This window comes from Pan troglodytes, chromosome 18, assembly GCF_028858775.2.
Source record: "Pan troglodytes isolate AG18354 chromosome 18, NHGRI_mPanTro3-v2.0_pri, whole genome shotgun sequence".
Taxonomy (NCBI): Eukaryota; Metazoa; Chordata; class Mammalia; order Primates; family Hominidae; genus Pan; species Pan troglodytes.
In genome coordinates, this window is record NC_072416.2 from 18,084,528 (window position 1) to 18,112,105 (window position 27,578).

Sequence of the window (27,578 nt, forward strand, 5' to 3'; positions counted from 1 at the left end):
CTGAACGTGGCCTATTTTGGAAAAAATCGGTCTTTGCAGATGGAATCAAGTACAAGATCTCAAGATGAGATCATCTCGTATTAACCTGGTGGGCCTACATTTAATGTCAAGTGTCTTTATGATGGACAGAAGAGAAGACCCACAGAGTAGAATGCCACATGAAGGATGAGGCAGAGACTGGAGACAAGCCAAGGAAAAGCCAGGAACAGCCAGAGCCACCAGAAGCCAGGACAGAGGCAAGGAACAGATCTCCCTCAGTGCCTCCAGGAGGAACAACCCCTGCCAATATCTTGTCTTTTAAAAAAAAAAAAAATTTTTTTTTTTTAATTTTTAGTAGAGAAGGGGTCTTGCTATGTTGCTCAGGCTGGTCTTGAACTCCTGGCCTCAAACGATCCTCTTGCCTTGGCCTCCCAAAGTGCTGGGATTACAGGCATGAGCCATTATGCCCGGCTCCTGCCGACACCCTGATTTCAGAACCCTGGCCTCCAGAACTGGGAGAGAATAAATTCCTGTTGTTTTAAGGCATCAAGTTTGTGCTAATTTTTTACAGTGGCCTTACACCTCTCTTCTTACTGAGCAATAAGAAACAGGACTTTCCAACATCAGACATGTGTACCACCAGGGATACACAGGATGGACAATTTAGGTGATTTTATTTTTTATCTTCAAAATACATTAGAAGCAGTATAACCAGGCCAGGCATGGTGGCTCATGGCTGTAATCCCAAAGATTTGGGAGACTGAGGCAGGGGGATTGCTTGAGGCTAGGAGTTCAAGACCAACCTGGACAACATAGCAAGACCCTGTCTCTACAAAACATTAAAAAATTAGCCAGGCATGGGCCAGGTGCAGTGGCTCACACCTGTAATCCCAGCACTTTGGGAGGCTGAGGTGGGTGGATCACAAGGTCAGAAGATTGATACCAACCTGGCTAACACAGTGAAACCCTGTCTCTACTAAAAATACAAAAACAAAATTAGCCAGGCGTGGAGGTGGGCACATGTAGTCCCGGCTACTCGGAGGCTGAGGTGGAAGAATGGCATGAACCTGGGAGGTGGAGCTTGCAGTGAGCTGAGATGGTGCCACTGCACTCCAGCCTGGGTGACAGAGTGAGACTCCAACTCAAAGAAAAAAAAAAATTAGCCAGGCATGGTGGCGCATGAGGATATCTTGAGGCCAGGAGTTCAAGGCTGCCGAACCCAATGTAGTGGGGAAAATCCTGGTGTCCCCTGGTCACTTGGAGCCTCATGAAGCTCCAGCCTGAAGCCTGACCCACCCCCTTCCCCATAGGCCCCTTGATGGAGGGTTTGGAAGTAGCTCTTGGTTTATAAATGGGGTTGGTGTACATTTAGGACTAAGTTGATTCCTATGAGAGTTCGTCATTTGCACGCCATCGTCTGAATGCTTGCTCTGTGTACCATCTGCTCCATTATTTGCTTAATCATTTTCTTTAAATTTACTTCCTTCTCTTTCCTTACATTTGTTTTAATAGAAAACTTTATCTTCAGTGAAAAATCATCTTCACTTTCCATAAATAGATGGCAATTATAAATATAAATACAAGGAAAACAGTATTACCAAATTCTAGCTAGATGCTTGGGGCTGCCGAAGGTGCTGGGCCTGGAGTCTGGTCTCTGTGGTTAAAGGGGAAATTGGCAAGTGCCAATGTACATTGAGAACACTGGGGGCTGGGCATGGTGGCTCACGCCTGTAATCCCAGCACTTTGGGAGGCCAAGGTGGGCTGATTGTTTGAGCCCAGGAGTTCAAGACCAGAGAATACTGGATAACATGGTGAAGCCTTGTCTCTACCCACCCCTCCAAAAATCAAACCAAAACAAAACAAAAAACCCCAGGCCAGGTGCGGTGGCTCATGCCTGCAATCCCAGCACTTTGGGAGGCCAAGATGGGTGGATCATCTGAGGTCAGGAGTTTAAGACCAGCCTGGCCAACATGGCGAGACCCAGTATCTACTAAAAATACAAAAAAAATTAGTGGGGCATGGTGGTGGGCGCCTATAATCCCAGCTACCCGGGAGGCTGAGCCAAGAGAATTGCTTGAACCCAGGAGGCAGAGGTTGCAGTGAGCCGAGGTCGTGCCACTGCACTCCAGCCTGGGTGACAATAGCAAGCCTCCATCTCAAACAAAACAAAACAAAACCCCTAAAATCAAAAATCAGCCAGGCGTGGTAGCACATGTCTGTAGTCTCAACGACTTGAGAGGCTGAGCTGGGAGGACTGCTTGAGCCTGCAAGGCAGAGATTGCAGTGAGCTGAGACTGCGCCACCGTACTCCAGCCTAGGTGACAGAGTGGTGTGATCTCGGCTCACTGCAGCTTCGACCTCCTGGGCTCAAGCAATATTCCTGCCTCAGTCTCCCAAGTAGCTGGGACTACAGTGTGCACCACCACACCCAGTTAATTTTTTGTATTATTTGTAGAGAAGGGATCTTGCCATGTTGCCCAGGTTAGTCTCAAACTCAAGCTCAAGTGATCTGCCTGCCTTGGCCTCTCAAAGTGCTGGAATTACAGGCGTGAGCCACCATGCCCAGCAAAACAATTTAAATGGTCTCATTGTTTTCTTTCACAAGGACAGACAATGATTTAATAAACCCTCTATTAATCAAGCTATTTTAGTTTGTTCCAGTTTTTTTCTATTTTCTTTATTTTTTTGTGGAGACAGAGTCTCACTGTGTTATCCAGGCTGGTCTCGAACTCCTGGGCTCAAGCAATCCTCTTGCCTCAGTGTCTCCAAATGCTGTGATTACAGGCATGAGCCACTGTACCCAGCCTGTTCCAGTTTTTTATTATTTAAATAAAACTATACTGAACAGTGTAGTACATCAAGAAAAAAGGATTTGGTAAATTCCTGGCACACAGCAAATACTTAACCATTGTTCATTGTTATTTAAAAGCAAGATTAGAAGCAAAACTGACCCCTGTCCCAAATGAAATGAATTATTCTTGGAGGGCCTATGTCATTCAGACAAGGAGACTATCAGCACTAGATTCTGATGTGGGACCCTGGCCAAGACCCACATACACCATCCATTTGTCAACTGGCCCATACAGCCTTATTTTTCTAGACCCCAAGTTATCTTCGGAGGAGCTGCCCCTCCCCTTATGCAGCATTTCAGCAACCTCAGTGCTATTCTGGGGCTCCAAACGGGCGTAGGCGTGGGAAGGAAGGGAAACTTTCCACAGTTCTGTCCTGGTGTTCCTGAAAGAGATTAACCTTCAACACTGAGGCACATCTAACGCAGAAGGAAAATCGTTTCTGGAAACACAGTGTCCCGACCAAGAATTTCTTTCTGAGCTGTCCTGTTCTCAAGACCCAGTGTGTTTCTTGGCCATTGGTTGGATGATTTTGATCAATATCAATTGATCACCAGAGCAACCCCTCCAGGAAAAGCCTGAGTAAATCCACTGCCTCGATCACTCCCCCTCCCCTAAACCCTGCCCACATGTTCCTGATGAGGCCAACATCTCTACCTTCAGCTCCAAGAATCCATTCTTAGGGACCATAATGAAACCACCCTGCGCTTTCCACAACCCTGCCTATGCTGCATAGCTCAGGAATGTGCATATCAACCTAAGCCAACCAATCAGAGTCAATGACACTCCGTTCAGGAACTTAAGCCGGGAATCTACTCTGTTCTTTGGACATAAACCCAAAGAATATAAGGGCTGGAACCCAGCTATGTTGCTGTCAACAAACTGCATCCTATAGAGAAACAATGTAGTCGGGAGAGATAGAAGACAAGAAATTAGGTTCTAGAAAAATCTTTTGAACACCTAGATCTCACTGTACCTGAAGCTTGAATTCCTGAACTTTTTTTTTTTTTTTGAGATGGAGTCTAGCTCCATCTCCCAAGCTGGAGTGGAGTGGTGTAATTTTGGCTCACTGTAACCTCTGCCTTCTGGGTTCAAGCAATCCTCCCACCTCAGCCTCCTGAGTAGCTAGGACTACAAGTGTGCACCACCAGCCCTGGCTAATTTTTTTTTTGTATTTTTAGTAGAGACAGGGTTTCACCAAATTGACCAGGTTGGTCTCGAACTCCTGACCTAAAGTGATCCGCCCACCTTGGCCTCCCAAAGCGCTGAGATTACAGACCTGAACCACTGTGCCTAACCTCCCTGAACTTCTCAACATTCTGAGTTAGTCACTTTCCCTTTGGTTTAAGCCAGCTCGGGTTACTTGCAACTAAAAGAGTCCTAGTTATACAGCCACTTTTCTACAACACAAACAAACCACCTAGAATAAAATTCATTTTCCTCCTTTTTTTTTTTTTTTTTTAATGGAAGGTGGGGAATTCAGAGAGCAGAAATCTGTCCTGACCAGAGAAGAGTTCTTAACAGGTTCCACTGGTATCCAGGCAAGCTACCCTCCAGACTCAAGGTGTGAGGCTTACATAGCTGCTCCTCCTCGCTGAAACCCATGATCGCCATGGCCTCCACGGTTTCCTGGAACATCTCATCATCCTGCGCTGCTGGGATGGGCACAAAGCCATTGGAGAGGAAGGTGTAGTTGTTGAAGCCCTCCAAAAGCAAGTCACCTAGAAGGAGAGGAAGACAGGTCAGGGTCAATAAGACACACTTCTAATTTCAACATGAGACCGAGATCTGGTCAAGGGTCTGGGCCATCATAATTCCTTTCCCTTCATCAAGGCTTGAACCGTTTAAAGCCCTCATGCATCGTCATGTAGACAGCCTCACCAACCACTGCCAGCCTTACACAGCGGTGCAGGTTGTGCACTGCTCCAGTGACTGCAGCTGATATCCAGCCTTGGTTCTGCTTGCTAAACCACAATCCCTGGCATGAAGTTACATTTACCTGGAGGAAGGGATGCCTTTACCTCAATTGTCCAGAGGCACCCTGCCTTCAGAGACAAAGCTGTCAGAAGAGTTAGATCAACCTTTACTCTTTTTTTTTTTTTTTTTTTTTTTTTTGAGACGGAGTCTCACTCTGTCGTCCAGGCAGGAGTGCAGTGGCACGATCTCGGCTCACTGCAACCTCCGCCTCCCAGGTTCAAGCGATTCTCCTGCCTCAACCTCCTGAGTAGCTGGGATTACAGGCGCCCGCCACCATGCCCGGCTAAATTTTGTATTTTTAGTAGAGATGGGGTTTCACCATGTTGACCACACTAGACTTGAACTCCTGACCTCAGGTGATCCACCCACCTTGGCCTCTCAAAGTTCTGGGATTACAGACGTGAGCCACCGCACCTGGCCTTATTCATGTATTTATAAAATTTTTATCAAATTCAAACAGGCACATGAGTTTTAAAAATCAATTACTACCAAAGGTTTATAGTGAAAAATAGCATTCTCCTGTCACATCCCTTCTCCAACTCTACCTTACTCCATAATACCTGCTTGTATCTCTTTTAGCTGCTTTTTATCTGGCAGTTACCACTATCTCTCTGTACAATAGGCTTGCTATATATACTAGCCTATTATAATGCATATACCATTATGTATTACATATCATAGGCCAAGGGTTCCCCAACCCATAGGCCATAGACCAGTACCGGTCCATGTTAGGAACTGGGCCACACAGCAGGAGGTGAGCAGCAGGTGAGCAAGTGAAGCTTTATCCGCTATTTGCAGCTGCTGCCCATCGCTTGCATCACTGTCTGAGCTCCGCTACCCATAAGATCAGCAGCAGCATTAGATTCTCATAGGAGTGCAAACCCTATCGTGAGCTGCGCATGTGCCCTCCTTATAAGACTCTAATGCCTGATAATCTGTCACTGTCCCCCATCACCCCCCGATGGGACTGCAGGAAAACAAGCTCCCAATGATTCTACATTATGGTGACTAGTATAATTATTTCATTGTATATTACAATGTAATAATAAAGTGCACAGTAAATGTAATACACGTGAATCATCCCCACACCATCCCCCCAACCCTGCCCGCCCAGTCTGTGGAAAAATTTTCTTCCTGGAAACCAGTCCTCAGTGCCAAAAGTAACAGGTGCTTTTGGCCTATTGGAAGACCAGAGGCAAAGCACAATCGCTGTAATAGGCGATTTCTGGATATGTCAAGTTTAGATAGTATCTAGTGACTTCCTGCTATGGTAGGCAAAAATGCAGCTTTCTTATACTACCTTTCCTTTCCTCCAGCTATTTTTTTTTTTTTTTTTTTTTTTTGAGAGGGAGTTTCACCTTTGTCCAGGTTGGAGTGCAGTGGTGCGATATTGGCTGCTCACTGCAACCTCTGCCTCCCGGATTCAAGCAATTCTCCTGCCTCTCGAGTAGCTGGGATTACAGGCACCCACCACCATGCCCAGGTAATTTGTTGTATTTTTAGTAGAGATGGGGTTTCATCATGTTGGCTAGTCTAGTCTTGAACCCCTGACATCAGGTGATCCACCCGCCTTAGCATCCCAAAGTGCTGGGATTACAGGTGTGAGCCACCGTGCCCAGCCACCCCCAGCTATTTTTAGTTGAATCAATATATAAGGCTTATATCACAGGTTGGCAAATCTGGTCCCCTGTTGTTTTTGTAAATAAAGTTTTATTGAAACACAGCTGCTCTGATGTCCTTGTTTATTTCTCATGGCTGCTTTCTCACTAGGCAACAGAGTTGAGTAGTTGCAACAGAGGCCATCTGGTCCTTAAAGTCTAAAACGTTTACTACTGACCCTTTAGCAAAAACAGTTTGCCAACTCCCTTTTTATGACATTAATTAGATATTCTGTGTCAAACTGTATCCTATGATTACATTTCCTTTGTTGTTGTTCAGCTTCTCCCCCACCCCCAACTTTATAATTGCCTTTCTTTCTCCTGTACCATTTGCTTTTATTATACCCTCCAATACATCAAGGATCCTCTTCCAGATCAATCTTTAATTAGGATGGATTCGGTTATACTTTTGGAGAGACGTCAGCAAGATATTTTTCTTTCAAAATCAAGGTCTTTTATGGGTCAAGTCACTTGGAAGCTGCTTGATAAACTCGAGGTTAAATTGACCGAAGACACCAGTTAACTCAAACTTTTGGATTAACTTGAAATGCCTGATTCAAGTCACGAGGATTGAGGTCTTTGCCAAGACTTCATTATCCCGAGTTTGGATGCATTTAGCAATATTTGGTTCTTTCTAAAAGCCTAACATCTTTCCAGTTCTATCATCTAGAATACAAAGGGCCCCTGGGAATTTAGTTCTGAGCCCTATACTTGCCCATTTCTGGAAGACCAGAGGCAAAGCACAAAACTGGAACCCAAGGTACCAAACAACCAAACTGTTTTCTTGGGTGCTAAATAAAAGGAAAAGGAATGTCAACATTTTTCCCTGGCCCATTCCACAGGGTCCTGCACTATAACTGCTAATATACCATGTTTGCTGGTACATAAAAAATCCATTCAGCATTCCCCCTTTACCAAAAATTGCTCCACCTCATAGCCTATGTTCCTGAAAGCCAGCCATTAAGGAAACTTATTTTTATTGTTTGAGACAGAGTCTCACTCTATCGCCTAGGCTGGAGTGCAGTGGTGCAATCTTAGCTCACTGCAAACTCCACCTTCTAGGTTCAAGTGATTCTCCTGCCTCAGCCTCCCAAGTAGCTGGGATTACAGGCGCCAGCCACCACACCTGGCTAATTTTTGTATTTTTGGGGAGACAGGGTTTCACTATCTTGGCCAAGCTGGTCTCAAACTCCTGACCTCAGGTAATCCGCCCGCCTCTGCCTCCCAAAGTGTGGGATTACAGGCATGAGCCACTTTGCCCCACCCTGGAAATTTAAATAATGGATAATGCCACCCCCTAGTAGCTGAGGTCTACAATACACTCCGACACAGCGAAGTTCTGAGCTCACACAGATCCTTTTGGTAACTGTCTTAACCAAAATAACTAACCTGGGGCCACAAAAGAGATGGGAAGCAAAGTCTGTATTGTTCCCATAGAATTTCAGACTCAAAACTTATTACTAACATGTAGACTCTACTATGTACAGATAGTCACTGATCTATTCCTTTTTTAAGCTATGCGATTTGTATATATTTTTAAGAGTTAGTAAACAGCTGCAGGTCCAGAACTCATAACTTCCTACTGGAGTTTGGTATACAGTGTATTATATTTACATAAAAAAACTCTTCCCTACAACAGAGGTCAGCAAACTTCTGCACACTGCCTGTTTTTGTAAATAAAGTTTTATTGTAACACAGTGATGCATCTGCACTCACTGATTTATGTGTTGCCTATGTTCATTGGTTTATGTGCTGCCTGTGCTCATTGGTTTATGTACTGCCTGTGCTCATTGGTTTATATGTTGTCTGTGTTCATTGGTTTATGTGTTGCCTGAGCTCACTGGTTTATGTGTTGCCTGCACTCATTGGTTTATATATTGCCTGTGGCTGCTCTTGTATTACAATGGCAGAGTTGAATAGCTGTGACAGAAGCCACCTGGCCTGCAAAGCCTGAAGATTTACTATCTGGCCTTTTACAGAAAAAGTTTTGACCCCTGTTCTACAAAGTCACTGGCAAAACATGTATAATGAAAAATGCTTAGTCCCGCTGCCCCTGCAAATTCCTTATAAAACCAGAATGCATCTTTTATATTTGCAAGTTTTATAAATTGGCAAGTAAGGCAAATGTCTTTCTCCCTTTCCTTGAAGGCGTAGATTGTGTCTAGTTGGACTTGATGCTCTCTGGTCTAATGAGACATGAATCATTAATGATCTAATGTCTAATTGGAGTTGATGGCTACTATGTCACATAGTAGGTGCTCAGTAAATGAGAATGACTGAACACAAGCCACACTCACTCATTGGGAGGAGATGAAGAACTGCTCATATGTCACTCACAGACATGGTCCTTTCTGGCAGGATCTGAGACTGTTTTAATAGCCAATCCCTTAACCCCGGATTCTGACAAAAGGGAAGGCTCAAGCCATCCAATCACATGTCATTGCTAGTCACTTACTTCTCATCTTCTCCTTGGCTCCAGCAATCATGTAGTAAAAGATGTGGAATGTCCTCTCGTCTCTGGCTTGGCGAATTGCCCGTGATTTTTCTAGCAGATCTGGTTTGGAGGGAGTTAGGGATTCTGGGGATACTGAGGGTGTTCCTCTGGTCTTCCACCTCCATCCCTGTCACACCCAGTTCACACGGGATGACTTTCCAGTTCTGCCCCTGGGATCGGTAATGTCTAACTTTGACCATCACCCCTGTGGACAAATGGAACCGCTGGGTGCTGCCAGCAGACTTCAGATGCAAAAAGAAGGGAGGGGAATAGAGTGAAAAGAAAAAGCATAAAAAGACTCCAGGAAGATGGTAATGGTAACGAGATGTTCCCCTAACAGCCATCACCAGCAAATCTTTAAAATGAGCTGTCTTCAGACATTACAGAATACAAATAATGACACCCTCTATGATCCTATGATTTATGATTCATTCCTATGTGAAACGATTGATATAAATTGTCTCACTGAAGCCTCACAAAGTATGCTAGGAAATAAGTGCAACTATTATCGGTGTTTTCAATAAGAGGAAACTGAGGATCAGAGAAGAGAAGTCCTTTCTCAAGATCATACAGCTAGCAAGTGGCAAAGCTGTCTTCCATGCCCTCTGTTCCAAGAGTGGGGTCTGACGGGATGGAGGGGAGAGAGACTGTAAACACGCCACACTAATTAATTTCAGGAGAGCTTCTCTGTGATGCGGGGTGGCAGGAGGGAGAGCAGAGGGGAGGGCAGGTGAGGGTGGCATGGAGATCACAGGGTCCGGGGTGGTGGGAGAGGGCAGCTGGGAGGCTGGGCTACTGTACTGGGTGGATTTCCACAGCACTAAGCATGATAATCAGCAGACCTTGTCTTCTTCAAGTCCTAAGGCCAGCTAGCAGTGCCCGGGCTAACACAGCCCATGTCCGATCTGGAAAGCAGTGATTCTCAGACTTTCTCATGGTGTACATGGGTATACACATGCACACACACACACACACACACACACGCACGCACGTATGTTTGAGCCAGAGTCTCGCTCTGTCACCCAGGCTGGAGGGCAGTGTGTGATCTTGGCTCACTGCAACCTCTGCCTCCCGGGTTCAAGCGATTCTCCTGCCTCAGCCTCCTGAGTAGCTGGGACTACAGGTACATGCCACCACGCCTGGATAATTTTTGTATTTTTAGTAGAGACAGGGTTTCACTATATTGGCCAGGTGGTCTCGAACTCCTGACCTCAAGTGGTCTGCCCGCCTCGGCCTCCCAAAGTGCTGGGATTACAGGCGTGAACCACCGTGCCTGGCTGAGATGTGTGTTTCTAAAGAGCTCCCAAGTGATGCTGATGCTGCTGGTTTGGAAACATACTTTGAGAACCACTGATCTAAAAGGAAGGCTGAGGCCAGAAGGACGGGGCTATGCCTGGGGCTCGCTCTAAACATAGGAAATGAATTGCTGAGAGGTGTGTGCAGGGCTGCAGGACAAGAGGGCCCTGGCTCTGGACTTGACCGAAGCCTGACAGCCCTCCTAGCTGCAGGATGGGAATCCTGGCTGGTTTGGGCAGATTAAAGTAGAAACGTAGAAAACATTGAGTTAACGCAATAGCCACCACCTATGAGATGCTCACTTTGGGCCCAGCACTGTACCAAGGGCTGTGCATATTATTATGCATATTATTTCATTTAACCCCTGCACCAGCTCCAGAAACTAGGTACAATCACCCCCATTTTACTGAGGCAAAACTGAGGCCCAGAGAGCTTCAGTGATTTTCCCAAATCCCCACAGCTTAGACAAGTACAGTGGAGAGGAAGCTACTCCACAACCCACCCTCTTATCCAGGGCACATAACGTGGAAAAATGGGACCACTAGGTGCTGCTAGAGGACCTCAGGTGCAGAAAGAAGCTAAGTCAGCCCCCCAGGTCCTATTCATTGCCAAGCACGTGTTCCAAAGGAAGCCTGAGCCCTAGGGCCGCCTGCAAAGCTCCTGAGGCTGATCAGTCACTGAACTCTAGACCTGGTTGTTCCCCACGTCCAGAAATTTCTAACTTGGCTCCACTTCACTGCTCAGGTTCACGAAAGAGATGCTCTACTTGTTCCTTGCGATACCAGCATTCTTCTGGGTAAACTCTGTTTTCATCAATTTCCTACCTAAGAAGTGGAGCCGATCACAGACCAACTCTCTAAGAGGATGACAGGTCCAGAATTTGGCCTCGGACAATGGCTGAATAAGGGTGAAGTGAAGATCATACAATAGACACTATGTAGCCAGCCCTTACTCTGCACCTTGCATGGTGCCTAGAGCTTTATATGAGTTCATTCACTCTATTCTCACATTTCTATGAGGCAGGTACCATTCATTATCATCCCCATTTTGCTGATGAGGCACAGAGAGGTGGAGTAACCAGCCCAAGGTCACTCAACTAAGGGACAGGTCATTTGACATCACATGCAGCCTAGGCTGCTTGTTTAGGGTTCAAACCAGGGGTCCGGTCCACACATGTATAACCACTGCACCACAATGCCTGCTGTTAAGGGGAGATTTGTTCTGGAAGAAACCTAAGAGGCTGGAAAGATAGGGGTGGCTCTTGGGCTCTCCCAGCCTCTGGGCAGGAGATTGGTAGGGGGCAGGGGTACCCGTTTGGCCCAGGCTCAGGGAAAGGATACAGGTCTCAATGTTGGCTCCCACGATGTAACCCGTGACATCGAAGTTGATGCGGATGAATTTGCCCTGCCAACAGGAAAACACAGTTCAGGCTTTGCTGCCCAACTTCAGCCTTTAACCCCATGCTGTGGGCAAGCAGGAGGCAGATGGTACAGAGGATGGGAAGTGGGGCGGGGAGATTCTTGCGAACACTCAGAACCCCACAGGTCAACTTGTCAGGCGGAACCAACATCTGCTGAGCTGAAACCACCCCAGGCCTGACAGCAACAGAACGTGTAAAACATGTTCACCGATCAATTTCATTCGGCTTTTGCAATGACCGTAGTCCATCATGGCTATCCCCATTTAAAAAAACTTATTTATTTATTAGAGACAAGGCCTTGCTCTGTCACCGAGGCTGGAGTGCAGTGGTGCAATCACAGCTCACTGTAACCTTGAACTCCTGGGCTCAAGCAATCCCCTTTTCCCCATGACCTCACCCTCCCAAGCAGCTAGGACTACAGGCATGCACCACCATACCTGGCTAATTTTTAAAATTTTTTTGTAGAGATAGGATCTCACTGTGTTGTCCAGGTTGGCCTCAGACTCCTGCACTCAAGCAATCCTCCCACCTCAGCCTCCCAAAGTGCTGGGATTACAGAAGTAAACTACCACACCCAGCCCACTATCCCCATTTTAAAGCTGGGAATACTAAGGCTAAAAGAGATCAAGTGACTTGTCCAACGTGACATTGCTCCTGAGAGGTAGGGCCCTAAGCAGAAAGAAGGTTTTTCCATATTCAGGGGCTAGAGGGCTCCCTCCCCAGACCCCACCCTGCTCCAAAATATGCTGCACCCACATCATCCAACTATGGATTAAACCTTTTCTGTGGGACAGGTGAGTATGCATTGGCCACACTGCCCAAGCAGGCCCTGTGTAGGATGTCCTTTAGGCAGGAATGGCTCATGTCCCTGGCCCTAGAGGCTCAACAAGTATCTCCAAAGATGGCCCTATCTACCTGCCTCAGCTAAGCCAGGAAACCAAGGATGGAACCCAATCCTCCATCTGTTGGCATCAACCCTTTTCCTGTTTCCTCAATAGGTGAGACAGGATTTCATCCTTTTCCCCCATCATGACATAACATGGTGGGAAGTGTTGGCGTGTGTGAACACAATCCCCTAGGCTTGCTCAGTCCTTGACAAAACCTTCAAACTTTCCCCATTGGGAAACATGCAGTAGAGTGATTTGGGATGACCATATCCCAGATGGAGCCAGGGAGAGCCGGCTGGTCACAGGCAAGGCCCAGGCACCTTCTTCACTCTCCTTCCCAAGATGGCAGGGACGCCAGTGAGTGGAGGATGTTTTTAGGGATTTGTCTTGCACGTGCTTCCATTTATGACAGGCTAGAAACATTGCACAGAATTGGAACATGCAAACGCAGTGCTTCTCAGTGGAGGCAGCACATCTGCTATGGAGATTTTGGAAATCGGTGGAAGCCATTATTTGGCTTGTCACATGATGGTGGGGGCCGCTGTTAGTGAACAGTGGGGCCAAGGATATTTTGGGAGTCCTGCAATGACCTGGAGAGTCTCGGATGCCAATCCTTGTCTATATCCCTTATGACTCTTCCAATGTCTCACCTGCCACTCATGGAGGTAAAAATCTGTTTGTAATTAGCCAGGCTTAGAACCTAACCTTTATGACTTTAGATTTTTACGCTTTTTTTTTTTTTTTTTTTTTTTTTTTTTTTTTTTTTTTTTGAGACAAGAGCCTCACTCTGTCGCCCAGGCTGGAGTGCAGTGGTGTGACTTTGGCTCACTGCAACCTCCATCTCCCTGGGTTCAAGGAATTCTCCCACCTCAGCCTCCCGAGTAGCTGGGAATACAGGCGTGTGTCACCGCGCCCAGCTAATTTTTGTATTTTTAGTAGAGACAGGGTTTCACCATGTTAGCCAGGCTGGTCTCAAACTCCTGACCTCAGGTGATCTTCCCAACTCAGCCTCCCAAGGTGCTGGGTTTACAGGTGTGAGCCACTCTGTGCCTGGCCTAGATTTTTATGCTTTTAAATAAAAGCATTAACAAGTATTTAAAATGTTGTTCTAATACAAGAATATCCCATCTGTGTGACTCTAGAGAAGATTGGTCTTTGGTTCAGCGCTTCACTGAGAGTCAGTTGCCATTCTGGAAAATCCCATGCCAACATCATCAGTGCCTGAACTTGACCCTTTTCCTTGTATTTGTAGCTGTCGCCGTGGATAGACCTAAGTGTCTGTCTCTTACTGTGTCTTCTGTTGGTGTGGCCTGGCCCGAGCATTGATATGCTGAAATGCACTTTATTTATTTATTTTTGTAGAGATGGGGTTTCCCCATGTTGTCCAGGCTGGTCTCAAACTCTTGAGCTCAAGTGATCTGCCCGCCTCAGTCTCCGAAAGTACTGGGACTACAGGCATGAGCCACCTCGCCTGGCCTGAAATGCACACTTTCATTATGAATTGTCTTATGTTATTTCTTCTTCATATTCCAGTTAGGGCATTATGCTGATGTGTATTCATCTAATACGTGTAGGAGGTGATACTATCTATGATTCTAATTTCGGGCGAGGAAAGGAGACATTATGTAATTGTTTGTTACTAAAATGGGCCTTGGCGATCACAGGGTCAGGGACCACCATGTGAATTTGCTCAGCAGAGCAGAGCTTTCTGCAAAGAGTCTTTCACAGGGCCCCATCTCAGCGAGCAACAGTTCAGAGACCCCCTTCTCCTGGAATGCAGAGGCAATTTTTCCTTCATCTTTTCTCACTAAAATATCTTTCTGACCCTCCTACAGAGACAACCGCTTCTTTTGCACAATAAAACCACTGTTGTCTACCTATCATCAACCACCCACTTTCAGAGTTCCCCTGCCCTGTTGGGCTCAGGCAAAAACCTTTTGCTTTGGAGCCTGGGGGAGTGTGCATGGGAAGGTAGTACCCCCTGTCTCACTTACTCTCTGTTATTCAATTGGAAGAACCAGCTTCATGAAGGCTGGAACCATATCTGGGTACATAGTTGGCACTCAATTCATGTTTTGTTACATAAAATGGTATTGGATATAAGGGTCTAGCCCATACCAGGTGCTCAATACATAATTTTTTAAATTTTATTTTAATAATAGAGATGGGATCTCGCTTTGTTGCCCAGGCTGGTCTAGAACCCCTGGGCTCAAGTGATCCTCCCACCTCAGCCTCCCAAAGTGCTGGGATTACAGGTGTGAGCCACCGCACCAGGCCAATCAATATTTGTTGAGTGAATAGTGAATAAATTAATGAATGAATGAGAGAGTGAGAGGCAGGAGCCCTTGCAAGATTGTGAGATACAGCCCATCTCTCCAGGGTCAGATGCCCCTCCCACCTCTGCATGCAAACACTCTGCAGCCCCAGGCAGGAGATGACACCAAAGCTTTTCTGGAAAACCCATGTGGCTTTGCTACTTACGAATCGTGAGGAGTTGTCGTTCTTCACTGTTTTGGCGTTGCCGAAAGCCTCCAGAATCGGGTTTGCTTGTAGAAGCTGCTTTTCCAGCTCTCCCTAAAATTCATTCACATCTAGTTATTGGAGAAAGCAACCTGGGTCCTGGCAGTTCTACCTTGGATGGATGTTGTCACAAAACTCTGCCCTTAACCCACAGGTTCTCTCCTATCTCCTACCTCCTCTTAGACCCTGATGCTAATGTTCAGATTTACAGGAGGATTTCAGAAGAGAAGCAACAGTCTGAGCTCTCTAATAGCTAGGACATCTGCTCCCTAGGAAGGTCACTTTTTTCAAGACTAGGGCCTGCTCATCTGTGCAACATCACTGCCACTCAAAGCCACTGCCTTGCACAATGTCGGTGATGTCATTTACATCATGATGAATGGTGCCTCCCGGAGTTGTGCAGTGCACCACCTGTCCCACTGTACATGGCAGTCGTGCTGCTGTTCATGTTTAACAAGCAGCCTTCTTCAAGCTAAACCACTACAATCCTCCTTCTAATTATTTTAGTGCAATTTTTTTTAAGTTGCAATTTTTCCTTTCTCAGGACTGGTTTTCTGAAGTCTTCTACAGCAGACAAGTAAGGAATGCACAAAACCCACCAGGAATCCTCTTAGCGGACTGCGGAATAAAGCTTCAAAGCAGGTTGCCTGAGCTCCATTCATTGGGTTAAAGGAAGCTGAGACTGTACACAGCCCACCGGCCCCCTCTGCCGGGATGCCTTTGCACAAACGCGGTCACGTGATTAATCATGGCAGGAAAGGGCCAATGTGGTAAGTTAAGCTGGGAAAGCAAATGAGCTGCTCTTGGCCTAGCCTAAAACATGGCGGCTGCAGTTGGGCCCCGAGGCCTCCAGGCCCTGGATTCTGGGAGTTTTTCTCCTTGTCCTCCCTCCTGCTTTCCCTTCCTTATTTTTCCAGGCAGCAGGGCTGGGCTGGACAGGAGCCGGGAAAGTGTCTAGAGGGGACAAGGATGGGCATGGCTTCCTCCTCATTCCTCCGCATGCTAGGAAGGCATCAGGGTACCTGGTCTACAGGACACAGCAGGAAGCTGCTATTTGTTTCTGTTTTGATTTGTCCACACATCCTCCTTTTTGTAGCTCCCAGAGAAAGATGAAGCAAAAGCCTCATCCGCATACAAATCTCAGCTACAAGTGGAATCACCACAGCTGAGACTGGTGGAAATTTACAAGGAGCACCACGGGCATTTCTTTGTTGGTGGGAAGACGACTAAAGCAATCACTTTTGTTCACATAAACTTGGGGTCTCCATGCTCTCTGAAAAAGGCTCCCTTTCTAGAATGGGGATTCTGGCAGGTAAGGTTGAAAAGTCTTGGCAAGAGAGCTTTAAATGGGGGGACCTGGTTCAAACCCTCAATTTCATAGATGATGAAACCGTAGCCCCGAGAAGTTAACTGACTCGGCCAAGGTCACACAAAAGCAGATCCCAGATAAGAACTGTAATTCTCCTTCTGATCTGCAACACAGTCACCCAGGGTCTAACTAAGATGGATTGAATGATCTTTTCGGGAGCCAAGGAAGACACCTGTGGGTTTCTTCTAGGCCGGGACCCATACATCAGCCCCCCAAGCTCTGTGTTAGAGATGAGTTTACATATGCACAGGTCCAAGCAGGACCAGGTTATGCGTTGCGTAGCTGGGGCCTTACCGCGCCACCAAAGCTAGTGCATCGCGACCTCCAAGACTGTTTCTGGAGGCTTGAGTCAAGCAACCAGCATGCAAGAGACAGACACGCACTGCACACGCATGCACAGGGACACACTGGTGCACCAGGGACAGGGCTGAGGGAAGACACTTAGGGATGATGGCAGGGAGAGAAGAGGGAGGCATGCCACAGCTGTGCCATCGACTGTCCATCGAGCCAGGGAAGCTTTGGGGCCTGACAGTCCTAAAACACTCAGCCAGATGGGACAGACGTCTCTGTCTAGGTTGTTCCAGTCAAGGGTACCAGGAGTGGATGCTTTGAAGGGTGCAGGGGTTCATTCTGAACTGGAGAAATCCATTTCAGGCTGGAGCGCAACCCTGGGGACTCCAATAGGCGTCCCGTGGGTGGTAAATGCACCCCCACACCCTTCCCTGGCATCAGACACCCACAGGATGGTATTTTGGTGCATTTACTGATTTAAGTTGTGAAACTCTAGGGCCTACCCCATTTCTACCACCAGCTACGGGACTCGGTGGGTGCAACAGGATCATGCAGATCTAAGTTCACTCCGTGCCTCCCCTACACACCAGGAAAACACTCTCAGTTACTCACGTAGGCAAAAGATGGGCCTTGCTGTGGTTGAACAACACAGTATAAAACAAATGTCAGTGTTATTTCCATCACATGGACATCAGGGGCTGGAGAACATATGACTTTGATCCCCCCAAACAGCCTGGAGTCTCCCAGACAGACTGGTCAGCTCCTTTTCCTTGATACTGTTTCTTTTCTCTCTGTTTAGCTGCAGGAATACGATCACAGCTCACTGCAGTCTCAACCTACTGGGCTCAGGCAATCCTCCTGCCTCAGCCTCCCAAGTAGCTAAGACTACAGGCATGCACACCAGGCCCAGCTAATTCTCTTGATTTTTTTTTTTTTTTTTTTTTTTTGGTACAGACAGGGTCTCACTATGTCACCCAGGCTGGTCCTGAACTCCTGGGCTCAGACCATCCTCCCACCTTGGCCTCCCGAAACACAGATTACAGGCATGAGCCCCCATGCTCAGCCATTCCCTCCTTTTTCTAATTTCTTAGAGATCCAGACATTTCAAAGGTTTTCATAATTACTGGGGCCACATTAGGCTCCTTAAAACAGTATCCAGTGAGACAATTTCTGAGATGTGTTTACGCATGCAGCCAAAACTAGCAGCACATAGTAGGCCCTTGATAATGATGAGTTGTTAGAAAGTATTATCTCCTGTGTTTACTCTTTAGGGAAAGGGAAGGCAGTGGAAACTGTGTTTAAACTGCCACACAGCCTCTGGGGCCATTGTTCCCACTCACTATGGCTGGAAACCAACTTGCCAGAGACAATTCTAGGATGCTGAATCTTGAGTTTCCTGCATTTGTTTGGAGAAGGAAAGTTCTCCAAAGCCACGACCAGCGCCCATCCTAGATCTCCAAGGGCCTCCAGACAAGCCGGCCATGGTGGCTGCCCCAGAGTCCCCTCTGAGGACGCAAAGTGACATCTGGAATGGCGAACACTGGAGACACCCCATGCCGTGGTCAGATCTCCATCCTACCATCTTCCCACCCACGAACCTGCAGACGGAGGCACCGGCCAGTCCTAGCGGCCCTACCACGTGCCCCCTCCTGTGGGATAGATGGGGCAAGGCTGACACACGAGGAGGAAGAGAAGGATGGGCCCTAGAGGTGATGACTCTAGAAACCTGCTCTTCTTTTCCTCCCAAGCTCTTAGTCATACCGTGTCATCATCTGTTTATGTGAGGGATTCTTTGACAACTACATGCTCTTCCACAGGTCCGGAAGCTCAGAGAAGAGAATAACAGCATCTCTCAGACTTATCCCCAAGTCCCCACCCCAAGTGGTTCCTGGCATACAGTAGGTGCTCAATCCACAGTTACTGAATGGCATTGCACTGAAGCCCACGGGCCGAGTGATACCAGCATCTCCATCCCAGGGACAGGGGGACACGTGGAGGAATCCGGGAACCCAAAAGGTACCTTAACCCCTGGGACGTTACAGAGATTCATGAAAGGAGTGCTTCTCAATCGAGGGCAACTGTCCCACCCCAGGGAACATCTGACAATGTCTAGAGATATTTTTGGTTGTCACAACTGGAGGGAAGGGGGCTGTCGGCATCTGGCGGCTCGAGGCCAGGGATGTTGTGAAACATTCTACGAGCCACAGGGAAGCCCCTCCAAGGAAGAGTTATCTGGTCCAAAATGACATCAGTGCCACCACTGAGAAGCCCCGACGTGGAGGAAGATCTCGCTATGGAAGGAAAGGGCTTATTCTCATTTCACAAAACGGGCCCCCTTCTGGAGGGATGCTTCTAGCTGAGCCAAGAAATCACCCACACTCAACAGGCCTGCTCGCCAAAAAGACGGTCCCTCTTTGAGTCTTCAGGGGAGGGGTAGTCAGATGGGGCCTGAGTTCTTGCAACGATGTTCTGTTTGTATCTCGGTTGGGCTGCAAGCTGGAGACCGGTTGGCTAAATCATGGCCTCTCATTGGGAACTGCCACTCACCGTGATACTTGTGTCTTTCTTGCCCTTGTGGGAGGAGGCCACCACGGCCAGGTACTGAATGACCTTCTTGGTGTTTTCGGTTTTCCCGGCTCCAGACTCGCCTCTGAAAGACACGGGAACATCATCTATGCACACGTTCCACGGTGACCTTTCCGCAGTTCCATGAGCCAGGCAGGACAATAATGATCATCACCACCATTTCCCAGAGGGTGAAACAGAGGCTCCCAGAGGGGAAGTAACTTGCCCAAGGCCACATCTCTGGTAGTGAGCGGAACTGGGTCCCCAGCCTAGGTCCAATGCCCAATCTATTCCTTCCAAGAGGACATAGAAAAGAATTCAGATACAAAGAGTGAAAAGGTGGGCCGGACGTGGTGGCTCATGCCTGTGATCCCAGCACTTGGGGAGGCTGAGGTGGGAGGATCATTTGAGCTCAGGAGTGTGAGACCAGCTCAGCAACACAGAGAGACACTGCCTCTAGAAAAAGATTTAAAAATTAGCCAGGCATGATGGCACATGCCTGTAGTCCCAGCTATTTGGGAAGTTGAGGCAGGAGGATCACTCGAGTCCAGGAGTTCAAGACCAGCCTGAGCAACACAGCACAACCCTGACTCTATAAAAAATAAGAAAAATTAACCAGGCTTGGTGGTGCATGCCTGTAGTCCCAGCTACTCAGGAGGCTGAGGTGGGAGGATGGCTTGAGCCCAGGAGTTTGAGGCCACAGTGAGCCATGATCACACCACTGCACTCCAGCCTGGGTGACAGAGCAAGACCTCATCTCTAAAAAAATAGAGTGAACAAGAAAACCTTAGTTTTCTTACATAGGTCCAAACAGGTTTATTTGGAATTATCTACTTTTTTTTTTTTTTTTTTGAGATGGAGTCTCACTCTGTCCCCAGGCTGGAGTGCAGTGGCACAATTTCAGCTCACTGCAAGCTCCACCTCCCTGGTTCTCCTGCCTCAGCCTCCCAAGTAGCTGGGACTACAGGCACCCACCAGCACACCTGGCTAATTTTTTGTATTTTTAGTAGAGACGGGGTTTCACCATGTTAGCCAGGATGGTCTCGATCTCCTGACCTCGTGATCTGCCTGCAGACATCATTAGCATTGCTAGAAATGGAAAGACCAGGCACAAGGCAGCCTTCAAGAAAGGATATAAGTGCCTCTGGAGTACCAGGACCTAAAGTTTAAGAAGCTCCCTTATGGAAAGAAAAATTTACCAAAAAACCGGTTATCCCATTGGTCACTGGGCAGATGCAAGCCCCTTTATCCTCTGAGGAATCCCACTCCATGTATCAGGAAGCTAGCTGATGATCTCAGCCAAGTATCTAAGAATAAACCCAGTTGAAGTAATTCACACTAAAGTGTAAATGACTGATATGTTTAGATCAGCACGACTTGGTTTGTTGTATCAAAAAAGTATGTCCTCCTGGAATATGAAGGTAGATTTTTTTTTTTTTTTTTTTTTTTACCAAGATGGCTTTCGTGAACTAGCTGCCTGTTTTGGCCACCAGAAATCATCACAATGGAACAGCTCCATCCAGATACTGCCTCTATGTCCCACCACTCCTAGTGAAAGATAAGGACAGTGCCTTGACCAAAACTTCACTTGTTTATCATCTTCTTCTATTTTTCAGTTTACTTTTTTTTGTGTTTCTTTTCTTTGCCTTATCTCTCTTATTTTCTGAGCTCACTTAATACTCTAAAATATAAGAGAGGTTTTTTTTTTAAGTTGGAAAAAGAATTTGTTCACCCCGAGGTCAGCCCAAGTTTCTCTGTGCTGAACCAGTGCCACCAAAGCTAGTACAGTCTCTGCTCTTCTTCCTAATTAGGAAATAAAGAAATTAATTTTCTCTGCCAAGGGCCCATTAATAACTTGGCTCATGGCTTAAAAAAGAAATAGAAGAAAAGAAAAAAGAAAGAGAAAGAAAAAAAAAGTGCCCCAAATTGCTGTGCCTAATCCTACAGGTCCCACTGTCCAGAAATCAAGTGTCTGATGGCCAAGAATGATGAAACATCTTGCGGTGACTTTGTGTGGTCCCTTCCCTTCCTAGAGGCCTTCCTTCCCAATGGCCACATTATTTCACATGGCCTCAGAGGCAGTTTATGAAATGGGGACCATGAAGGCATTACCCCATTTCCCCAGAAGGGGAAACTAAGACCAGAATGTGTGTGTGTGTGTGTGTAAAAGAGGAGAACTGGCCAGGTGCAGCAGAGAACTGGCCACGTTTATAATCGCAGCTACTCAGGAGGCTGAGTTGGGAGGATGCCTTGAGGCCAGGAGTTTGAGAGAAGCCTGGGCAACATAGCAAGATCCCATCTCTTAAGACAGAGAAGAATTGGCATTTGTCATTGGGGGGATATAGGGGGAAGGGTCCCTTTGCTAATTGCTCTACATGAATTATTTCCTTTATCCTCTTCCTGCTTCCATGTTATTATAGAAGGAAGAGTCTTGCCCAGTGGGTAAGCAATTTTCCCTAGGTCACACAGCAAAGAAGGGATACAGTCAGAATGGAAAGTCAGGTCTCTGATTCTAATGCAGTCAGAATTCCTTTTACTACATTTCACCAAGTTGTTCCATGACACAGACCCAACCCTCTAGGGTCTTGCTTTCTAAGGCCAGAAGAAGGGCAGGGAAAGGGGAATTGATATTTGTTGAAGGCCTGCACAGTACTAGGCTTTGGGCTCACAGATCTTTTCATTTACTCTACCCAGCAATCTAATGAGAGAGTTATTAATTATCCCCATCACCCACCTGGGGAAACTGAGGCAAAGAGAGGTTGAAGTAAATTGCTCCAGCCCACAATTGCTCCTGCTTTCACACAGATAGGAAATGGAGGAGAAGCAGGATTTGAACGTAGGTCCACTTGACACCAGGGCCCATGTTCTGCCTCCTACCCTTTTATTTTAACAAATCAGCAAAGAGAAAAGACAGAGTGAAGTCCCAGCCCCACTCCACTGGAATTCTGCCATATATTCCAGGAGGCTTTACTTGCCCCAATCAATGAACCAAGCCACTCAGTCATTCACACCTAAGTATGAATTACTTCAATCAGGCTAACGTCAGAACTTTGCTTGACTTCATTCTAAAGTGAAGGGGTTGGATTCTGATTAAAGCAAGAGAAAGGAGAGAAATTTTTGGATGTAGGAAACCACTTGCGTAGGTGGTCATGAACCTATTCAGATCCAAGACAAGAATCAGGACAGCGGTGTGCACAAACAACACGTGTGGATCACACTCTTCATGCTGACAAACCAGTGCTCCTAGACTGCTGCTGCTCACTTCTCCTTTCCCACAACAGTTCCTTCCTTTCCACCCTGGCCTTGAACCTCTCTCACCTCCTCCCTTTTACAACAAAGACATCACCGGGTGTGGTGGCTCACGCCTGTCATCCCGGTACTTTGGGAGGCTGAGGCGGGTGGATCACTTGAGGTCAGGAGTTCAAGACCAGCCTGGCCAACATGGTGAAACCCTGTCTCTACTAAAAATACAAAAAGTAGCTGGGCATGGTGGTGGGTGCCTGTAGTCCCAGCTACTTGGGGAGCTGAGGCAGGAGAATCCCTTGAACCCAGGAGGCGGAGATTACAGTGAGCTGAGCTCATGCCACTGCACTCCAGCCTGGGCAATAGAATGAGACTCCATCTCAAAAAACAAAAACAAACAAACAAACAGACAAAAAAAACCCAAAGACATCAATGTGCCCTATCCGTGGCTATGGTCTCCCACTTTGCCTGGGATGGGGAGTGGGACATAAACTCTGGGCATCTACCCCTTCCCATGTAGCTGCTGGGCTCCACTGTATCCAAGTTCTGTTGAGAAAAATAAATTGCCCTGGGAGGTTCTGCCAAAGAAAACATCCCAAGCTCCAGGCTCGTGGGCGTCTGAAGGTTGATGTGCTTAGAGCTGGTCTAGAAACATTCATAGCTTGGCTTTTCTGACCCCTGACCTCTAGGGGTGAAGATGCCTTCCTGGTCTGAGCACCCTAAACTCCTTTCTTATTTCTTGGGGAATTTGGTACTGAGCTCCCTCTTCCTGGAGAAGGACCAGACTCATGACCACGTTATGGCCTCCTGGCCTTGTAACTACCCCAATGCCAAGTCCTTTTAATCAGTCCAGCCCCAGCAGCTGGGAAGAACCACCCAATGGCCACTTAATCCCCCAGCCAGGCTGGCTTCATGAGTGTGACCTGTACAGTCTCACAGGGACCACCCTGTGCTTAATACTCTAATACTGCCATCTGGAAATTCTTCCTAATTCTTTATAAATGCTCTGCATTTTCTTTTTTCTTTTCTTTTCTTTTTTTTTTTTTTTTTGAGACTGACTCTTGCTCTATTCCCCAGGCTGGAGTGCAGTGTGTGATGGTGGCTCACTGCAACCTCTACCTCCCAGGTTCAAGTGATTCTCCTGCCTCAACCTCCCAAGTAGCTAGAACTACAGGTGCCCGCCACTATGCCTGGGTAATTTTTATATTTTTAGTAGAGATGGGATTTCACCATGTTGGCGAGGCTGGCCTCGAACTCCTGACCTCATGTGATCTGCCCGCCTCAGCCTCCCAAAGTGCTGGGATTCCAGGTGTGAGTCACTGCACTCAGCCAGCATTTTCATTTTGCAAAATTCTACAAATTCTGCAGCTGGTCCTGGCTCCCAGGGTCGAATATTGCCAAGTCCATTGCAGCCTGTGGTTTGCCACTGGTAGGAAAGCCAAATTGTCTCTGATGAACCTCACAGCTATTCAGTCCCTGGTCTTTATGTGAATGGCAAAGCATCCTGGCATTTTGTACTGTACAACTCCTACACGTCCTGCAAAACCCCAGGCAGAAGCAACGCCTCTCTTCCCCTATAGCATCAATTGGCAGAATAGCATAATGGGCTCCAGGGCCAGGTTGCTCAAGTTCAAATCCCTACTCTGCCAGTTACCTGTGTGACCTTAGGCAAGTCATTTAGCCTGTCCATACCTCAGTTTCTTTACCCCATTATAAAATGGGTATAATAAAAACACTTACCTTGTATGATTTTTTTTTTTTTTTTGAGACAAGATCTCACTCTGTGGCCCAGGCTGGAGTGCATTGATGCAATCATAGCTCACTGCAGCTGAGAATTCCTAGGCTCAAGTGATATTCCTGCCCCAATCTCCCAGGTAGCTGGGACTGCAGGTGCACACCACCACAGCTGGCTGATTTTTAAATTTTCTGTAGAGACAGGGGTCTCGCTATGTTGCCCAAGTTGGTCTCGAACTCCTGGTCTCAAGTGATCTCTAGCCTCAGCCTCCCAAAGTGCTGGGACAACAGGCATGAGCCACCATGCCTGACCTTTTATATGATTCTTATGAGGATTAAATGAGTGAATATTTATATAAAATGCTTAGAACAATGCCTGGTATGCCAAAATGTTAGTTATTATTACTTTTGTTTTTTGAGACAGAGTTTTGCTTCTTGCTCAGGCCGGAGTGCAGTGGCACAATCTTGACTCACTGCAATCTCGAACTCCTGGGTTCAAGTGACCCTCCCACCTCAGCCTCCTGAGTAGCTGGGATGACAGGCATGTGCCACTACACCTAGCTAATTTTTTGATTTTGTGGGGTCTCGCTAAGTTGCCCAGGATAGTCTTGAACTCCAGGCCTCAGGCAATCCTCCTGCCTCGGCCTCCTAAAGTGTTGGGATTACAGGTGTGAGCCACTGTGCCCACCTATTATTACTTTTATAACCACTGCTTCCACAGAAGTTATATATTGTTTGTGTAATGATTTTCAGCATTCATCCTATCATTACAGTATAAATAATATTCACATTTTCCCACTGTTTAAGCTAGGAGTTAGCAAACTCTTTTTGTAAAAGGTCAGACAGTAAATATTTTAGACTTTGAGGGTCACGCATTCTTTGTCACATCTGCTCAGCTCTCCACTGCAGCACAAAAGCAAATACGTAAACAAGTGGGTGGGGCTGTGTTTCAATAAAACTTTATCTGGAACAGACAGACAAGGGCCTGATTTGACCCACTGGTCAAACTTTGTCCTTCCTTGGCTTGAGTCCCTTAGCACGTTCTCATCCATTTCATTTATTTATTTTATTGTTATATATATTTTTTGAGATGGGGTCTCACTGTGTCACCCAGGCTGAAGTGCAGTGGTGCAGTCTTGGCTCAGTGCCAACTTTCTGCCTCCCACGCTCAGTGAACTGAGACCCTCCTGCCTCACCCTCCTAAGTAGCTGGGACTACAGGCACATGCCATCACGCTCAGCTAATTTTTGTGTTTTTTGTAGAGATGGGGTTTGGCCATGTTGGCCAGGCTGGTCTTGAACTCCTGAGCTCAAGCGATCAGCCTGCCTTGGCCTCCCGAAGTGCTAGGATTACAGGCATGAGCCACCGTGCTCAGCCTGTCATCCATTTTAGACGAAAGTTTAAACTCCTCCCCAAGGCCTGGAAGCACCCCCCTACCTCTCTCTAATTTTATGTGAAACCACCCTCCTCTTCTTACTTTAGCCCCCTGATCACACAGCTCTATCTCCAGCCAGGCCCATGGCCTCTAACTAAACTGATTATACTGGATGGATTACATGCTAGACAAAATACAACTCAGGCCTAAAAATTACATTTATTCAGCTTTCAGTTTCCTTCCTTTCTTGTCTTCCTTCCCTTCCTTTCCTTTCTTCCTGTCTCTGGGTCTTGCTCTGTTGCCCAGGCTGAGGTGCAGTGGTGCCATCATAGCTCACTTAGCCTCTAACTCCCAAGCTCAAGTGATCCTCCCTCCCCAACCTCCTGAGTAGCTGGGACTACAGGCGTGCACCATCCCACCTAGCTAATTTTTAAATTTTTTTGTAGTAATGGGGTCTTACTGTGTTCCTCAGTTTGGTCTCAAACTTCTGGCTTCCAGCCACCCTCCCGCCTCGGCCTCTCAAGGCCCTGAGTTTCCAGGCATAAGCCACCACACCCAGCAAATTTTCAGTTTCTTTTCTTTTTTTTTTTTTTTTTGAGACAGAGTCTCGCTCTGTCACCCAGGCTGGAGTGCACTGGCACGATCTCAGCTGACTGCAAGCTCCGCCCCCCAGGTTCACGCCATTCTCCTGCCTCAGCCTCCTGAATAGCTGGGACTACAGGCACCCGCCACCATGTCCGGCTACTTTTTTTGTATTTTTTTAGTAGAGACGGGGTTTCACCGTGCTAGCCAGGATGGTCTCGAACTCCTGACCTCGTGATCCACCCGCCTCGGCCTCCTAAAGTGCTGCGATTACAGGCGTGAGCCACCGCGCCCGGCCAATTTTCAGTTTCTTTTCTTTTTTTTTTTTTTGAGACAGAGTCTCGCTCTCTCACCCAGGCTGGGGTGCACTGGCGCGATCTCAGTTCACTGCAAGCTCCGCCCCCCAGGTTCACGCCATTCTCCTGCCTCAGCCTCCTGAATAGCTGGGACTACAGGCACCCGCCACCATGTCCGGCTAATTTTTTTGTATTTTTTTTAGTGGAGACGGGGTTTCACCGTGTCAGCCAGGATGGTCTCGAACTCCTGACCTTGTGATCCACCCGCCTCGGCCTCCCAAAGTGCTGGGATTACAGGCGTGAGTCACGGTGCGCGGCCAATTTTCAGTTTCTTTTCTTTTCTTTTTTTTTTTTTTTTGAGACAGAGTCTCGCTCTCTCACCCAGGCTGGAGTGCAGTGGTGCGATCTCAGCTCCCTGCAAGCTCCGCCCCCCAGGGTCACACCATTCTCCTGCCTCAGCCTCCTGAATAGCTGGGACTACAGGCACCCGCCACCATGTCCGGCTAATTTTTTTGTATTTTTTTAGTAGAGATGGGGTTTCACCGTGTTAGCCAGGATGGTCTCGAACTCCTGACCTTGTGATCCACCCGCCTCGGCGTCCCGAAGTGCTGGGATTACAGGCGTGAGCCACCGCGCCCGGCCAATTTTCAGTTTCTTTTCTTTTCTTTTTTTTTTTTTTTTGAGACAGAATCTCGCTCTGTCACCCAGGCTGGAGTGCAGTGGTGCGATCTCAGCTCACTGCAAGCTCCGCCCCCCAGGTTCACACCATTCTCCTGCCTCAGCCTCCTCAATAGCTGGGACTACAGGCACCCGCCATCATGCCCGGCTAACTTTTTTGTATTTTTTTTAGTAGAGACGGTGTTTCACCGTGTTAGCCAGGATCGTCTCGAACTCTTGACCTCGTGATCCACCCGCCTCGGCCTCCCGAAGTGCTGGGATTACAGGCGTGAGCCACCGCGCCCGGCCAATTTTCAGTTTCTTTTCTTTTCCTTTTTTTTTTTTTTTTGAGACAGAGTCTCGCTCTGTCACCCAGGCTGTAGTG

At 47.3% G+C, this 27,578-nt stretch overlaps 1 protein-coding gene across 5 annotated transcripts in view; it reads right to left on the minus strand.

Moving 5' to 3' along the window:
* Positions 1–27,578, minus strand: part of MYH11 (myosin heavy chain 11) — a 156,729-nt gene that overhangs the window by 64,677 nt on the left and 64,474 nt on the right. For 3 of the 5 annotated variants that reach the window (XR_010152284.1, XM_055078621.2, XM_055078624.2), the window contains exons 5-10: positions 19,289–19,391; positions 17,354–17,374; positions 15,043–15,135; positions 11,595–11,658; positions 8,920–9,018; positions 4,407–4,550 (exon numbers count right to left, since the gene is read on the minus strand). Coding sequence is in view for 4 of the 5 variants with exons in the window: in XM_055078621.2 (XP_054934596.1) it covers positions 4,407–4,550; positions 8,920–9,018; positions 11,595–11,658; positions 15,043–15,135; positions 17,354–17,374; positions 19,289–19,391 (524 nt within the window). In the remaining variant the exon portion in view is untranslated. The remainder of the gene's footprint in view (positions 1–4,406; positions 4,551–8,919; positions 9,019–11,594; positions 11,659–15,042; positions 15,136–17,353; positions 17,375–19,288; positions 19,392–27,578) is intronic. The other 2 variants (XM_055078622.2, XM_055078625.2) reach the window with 1 other exon arrangement.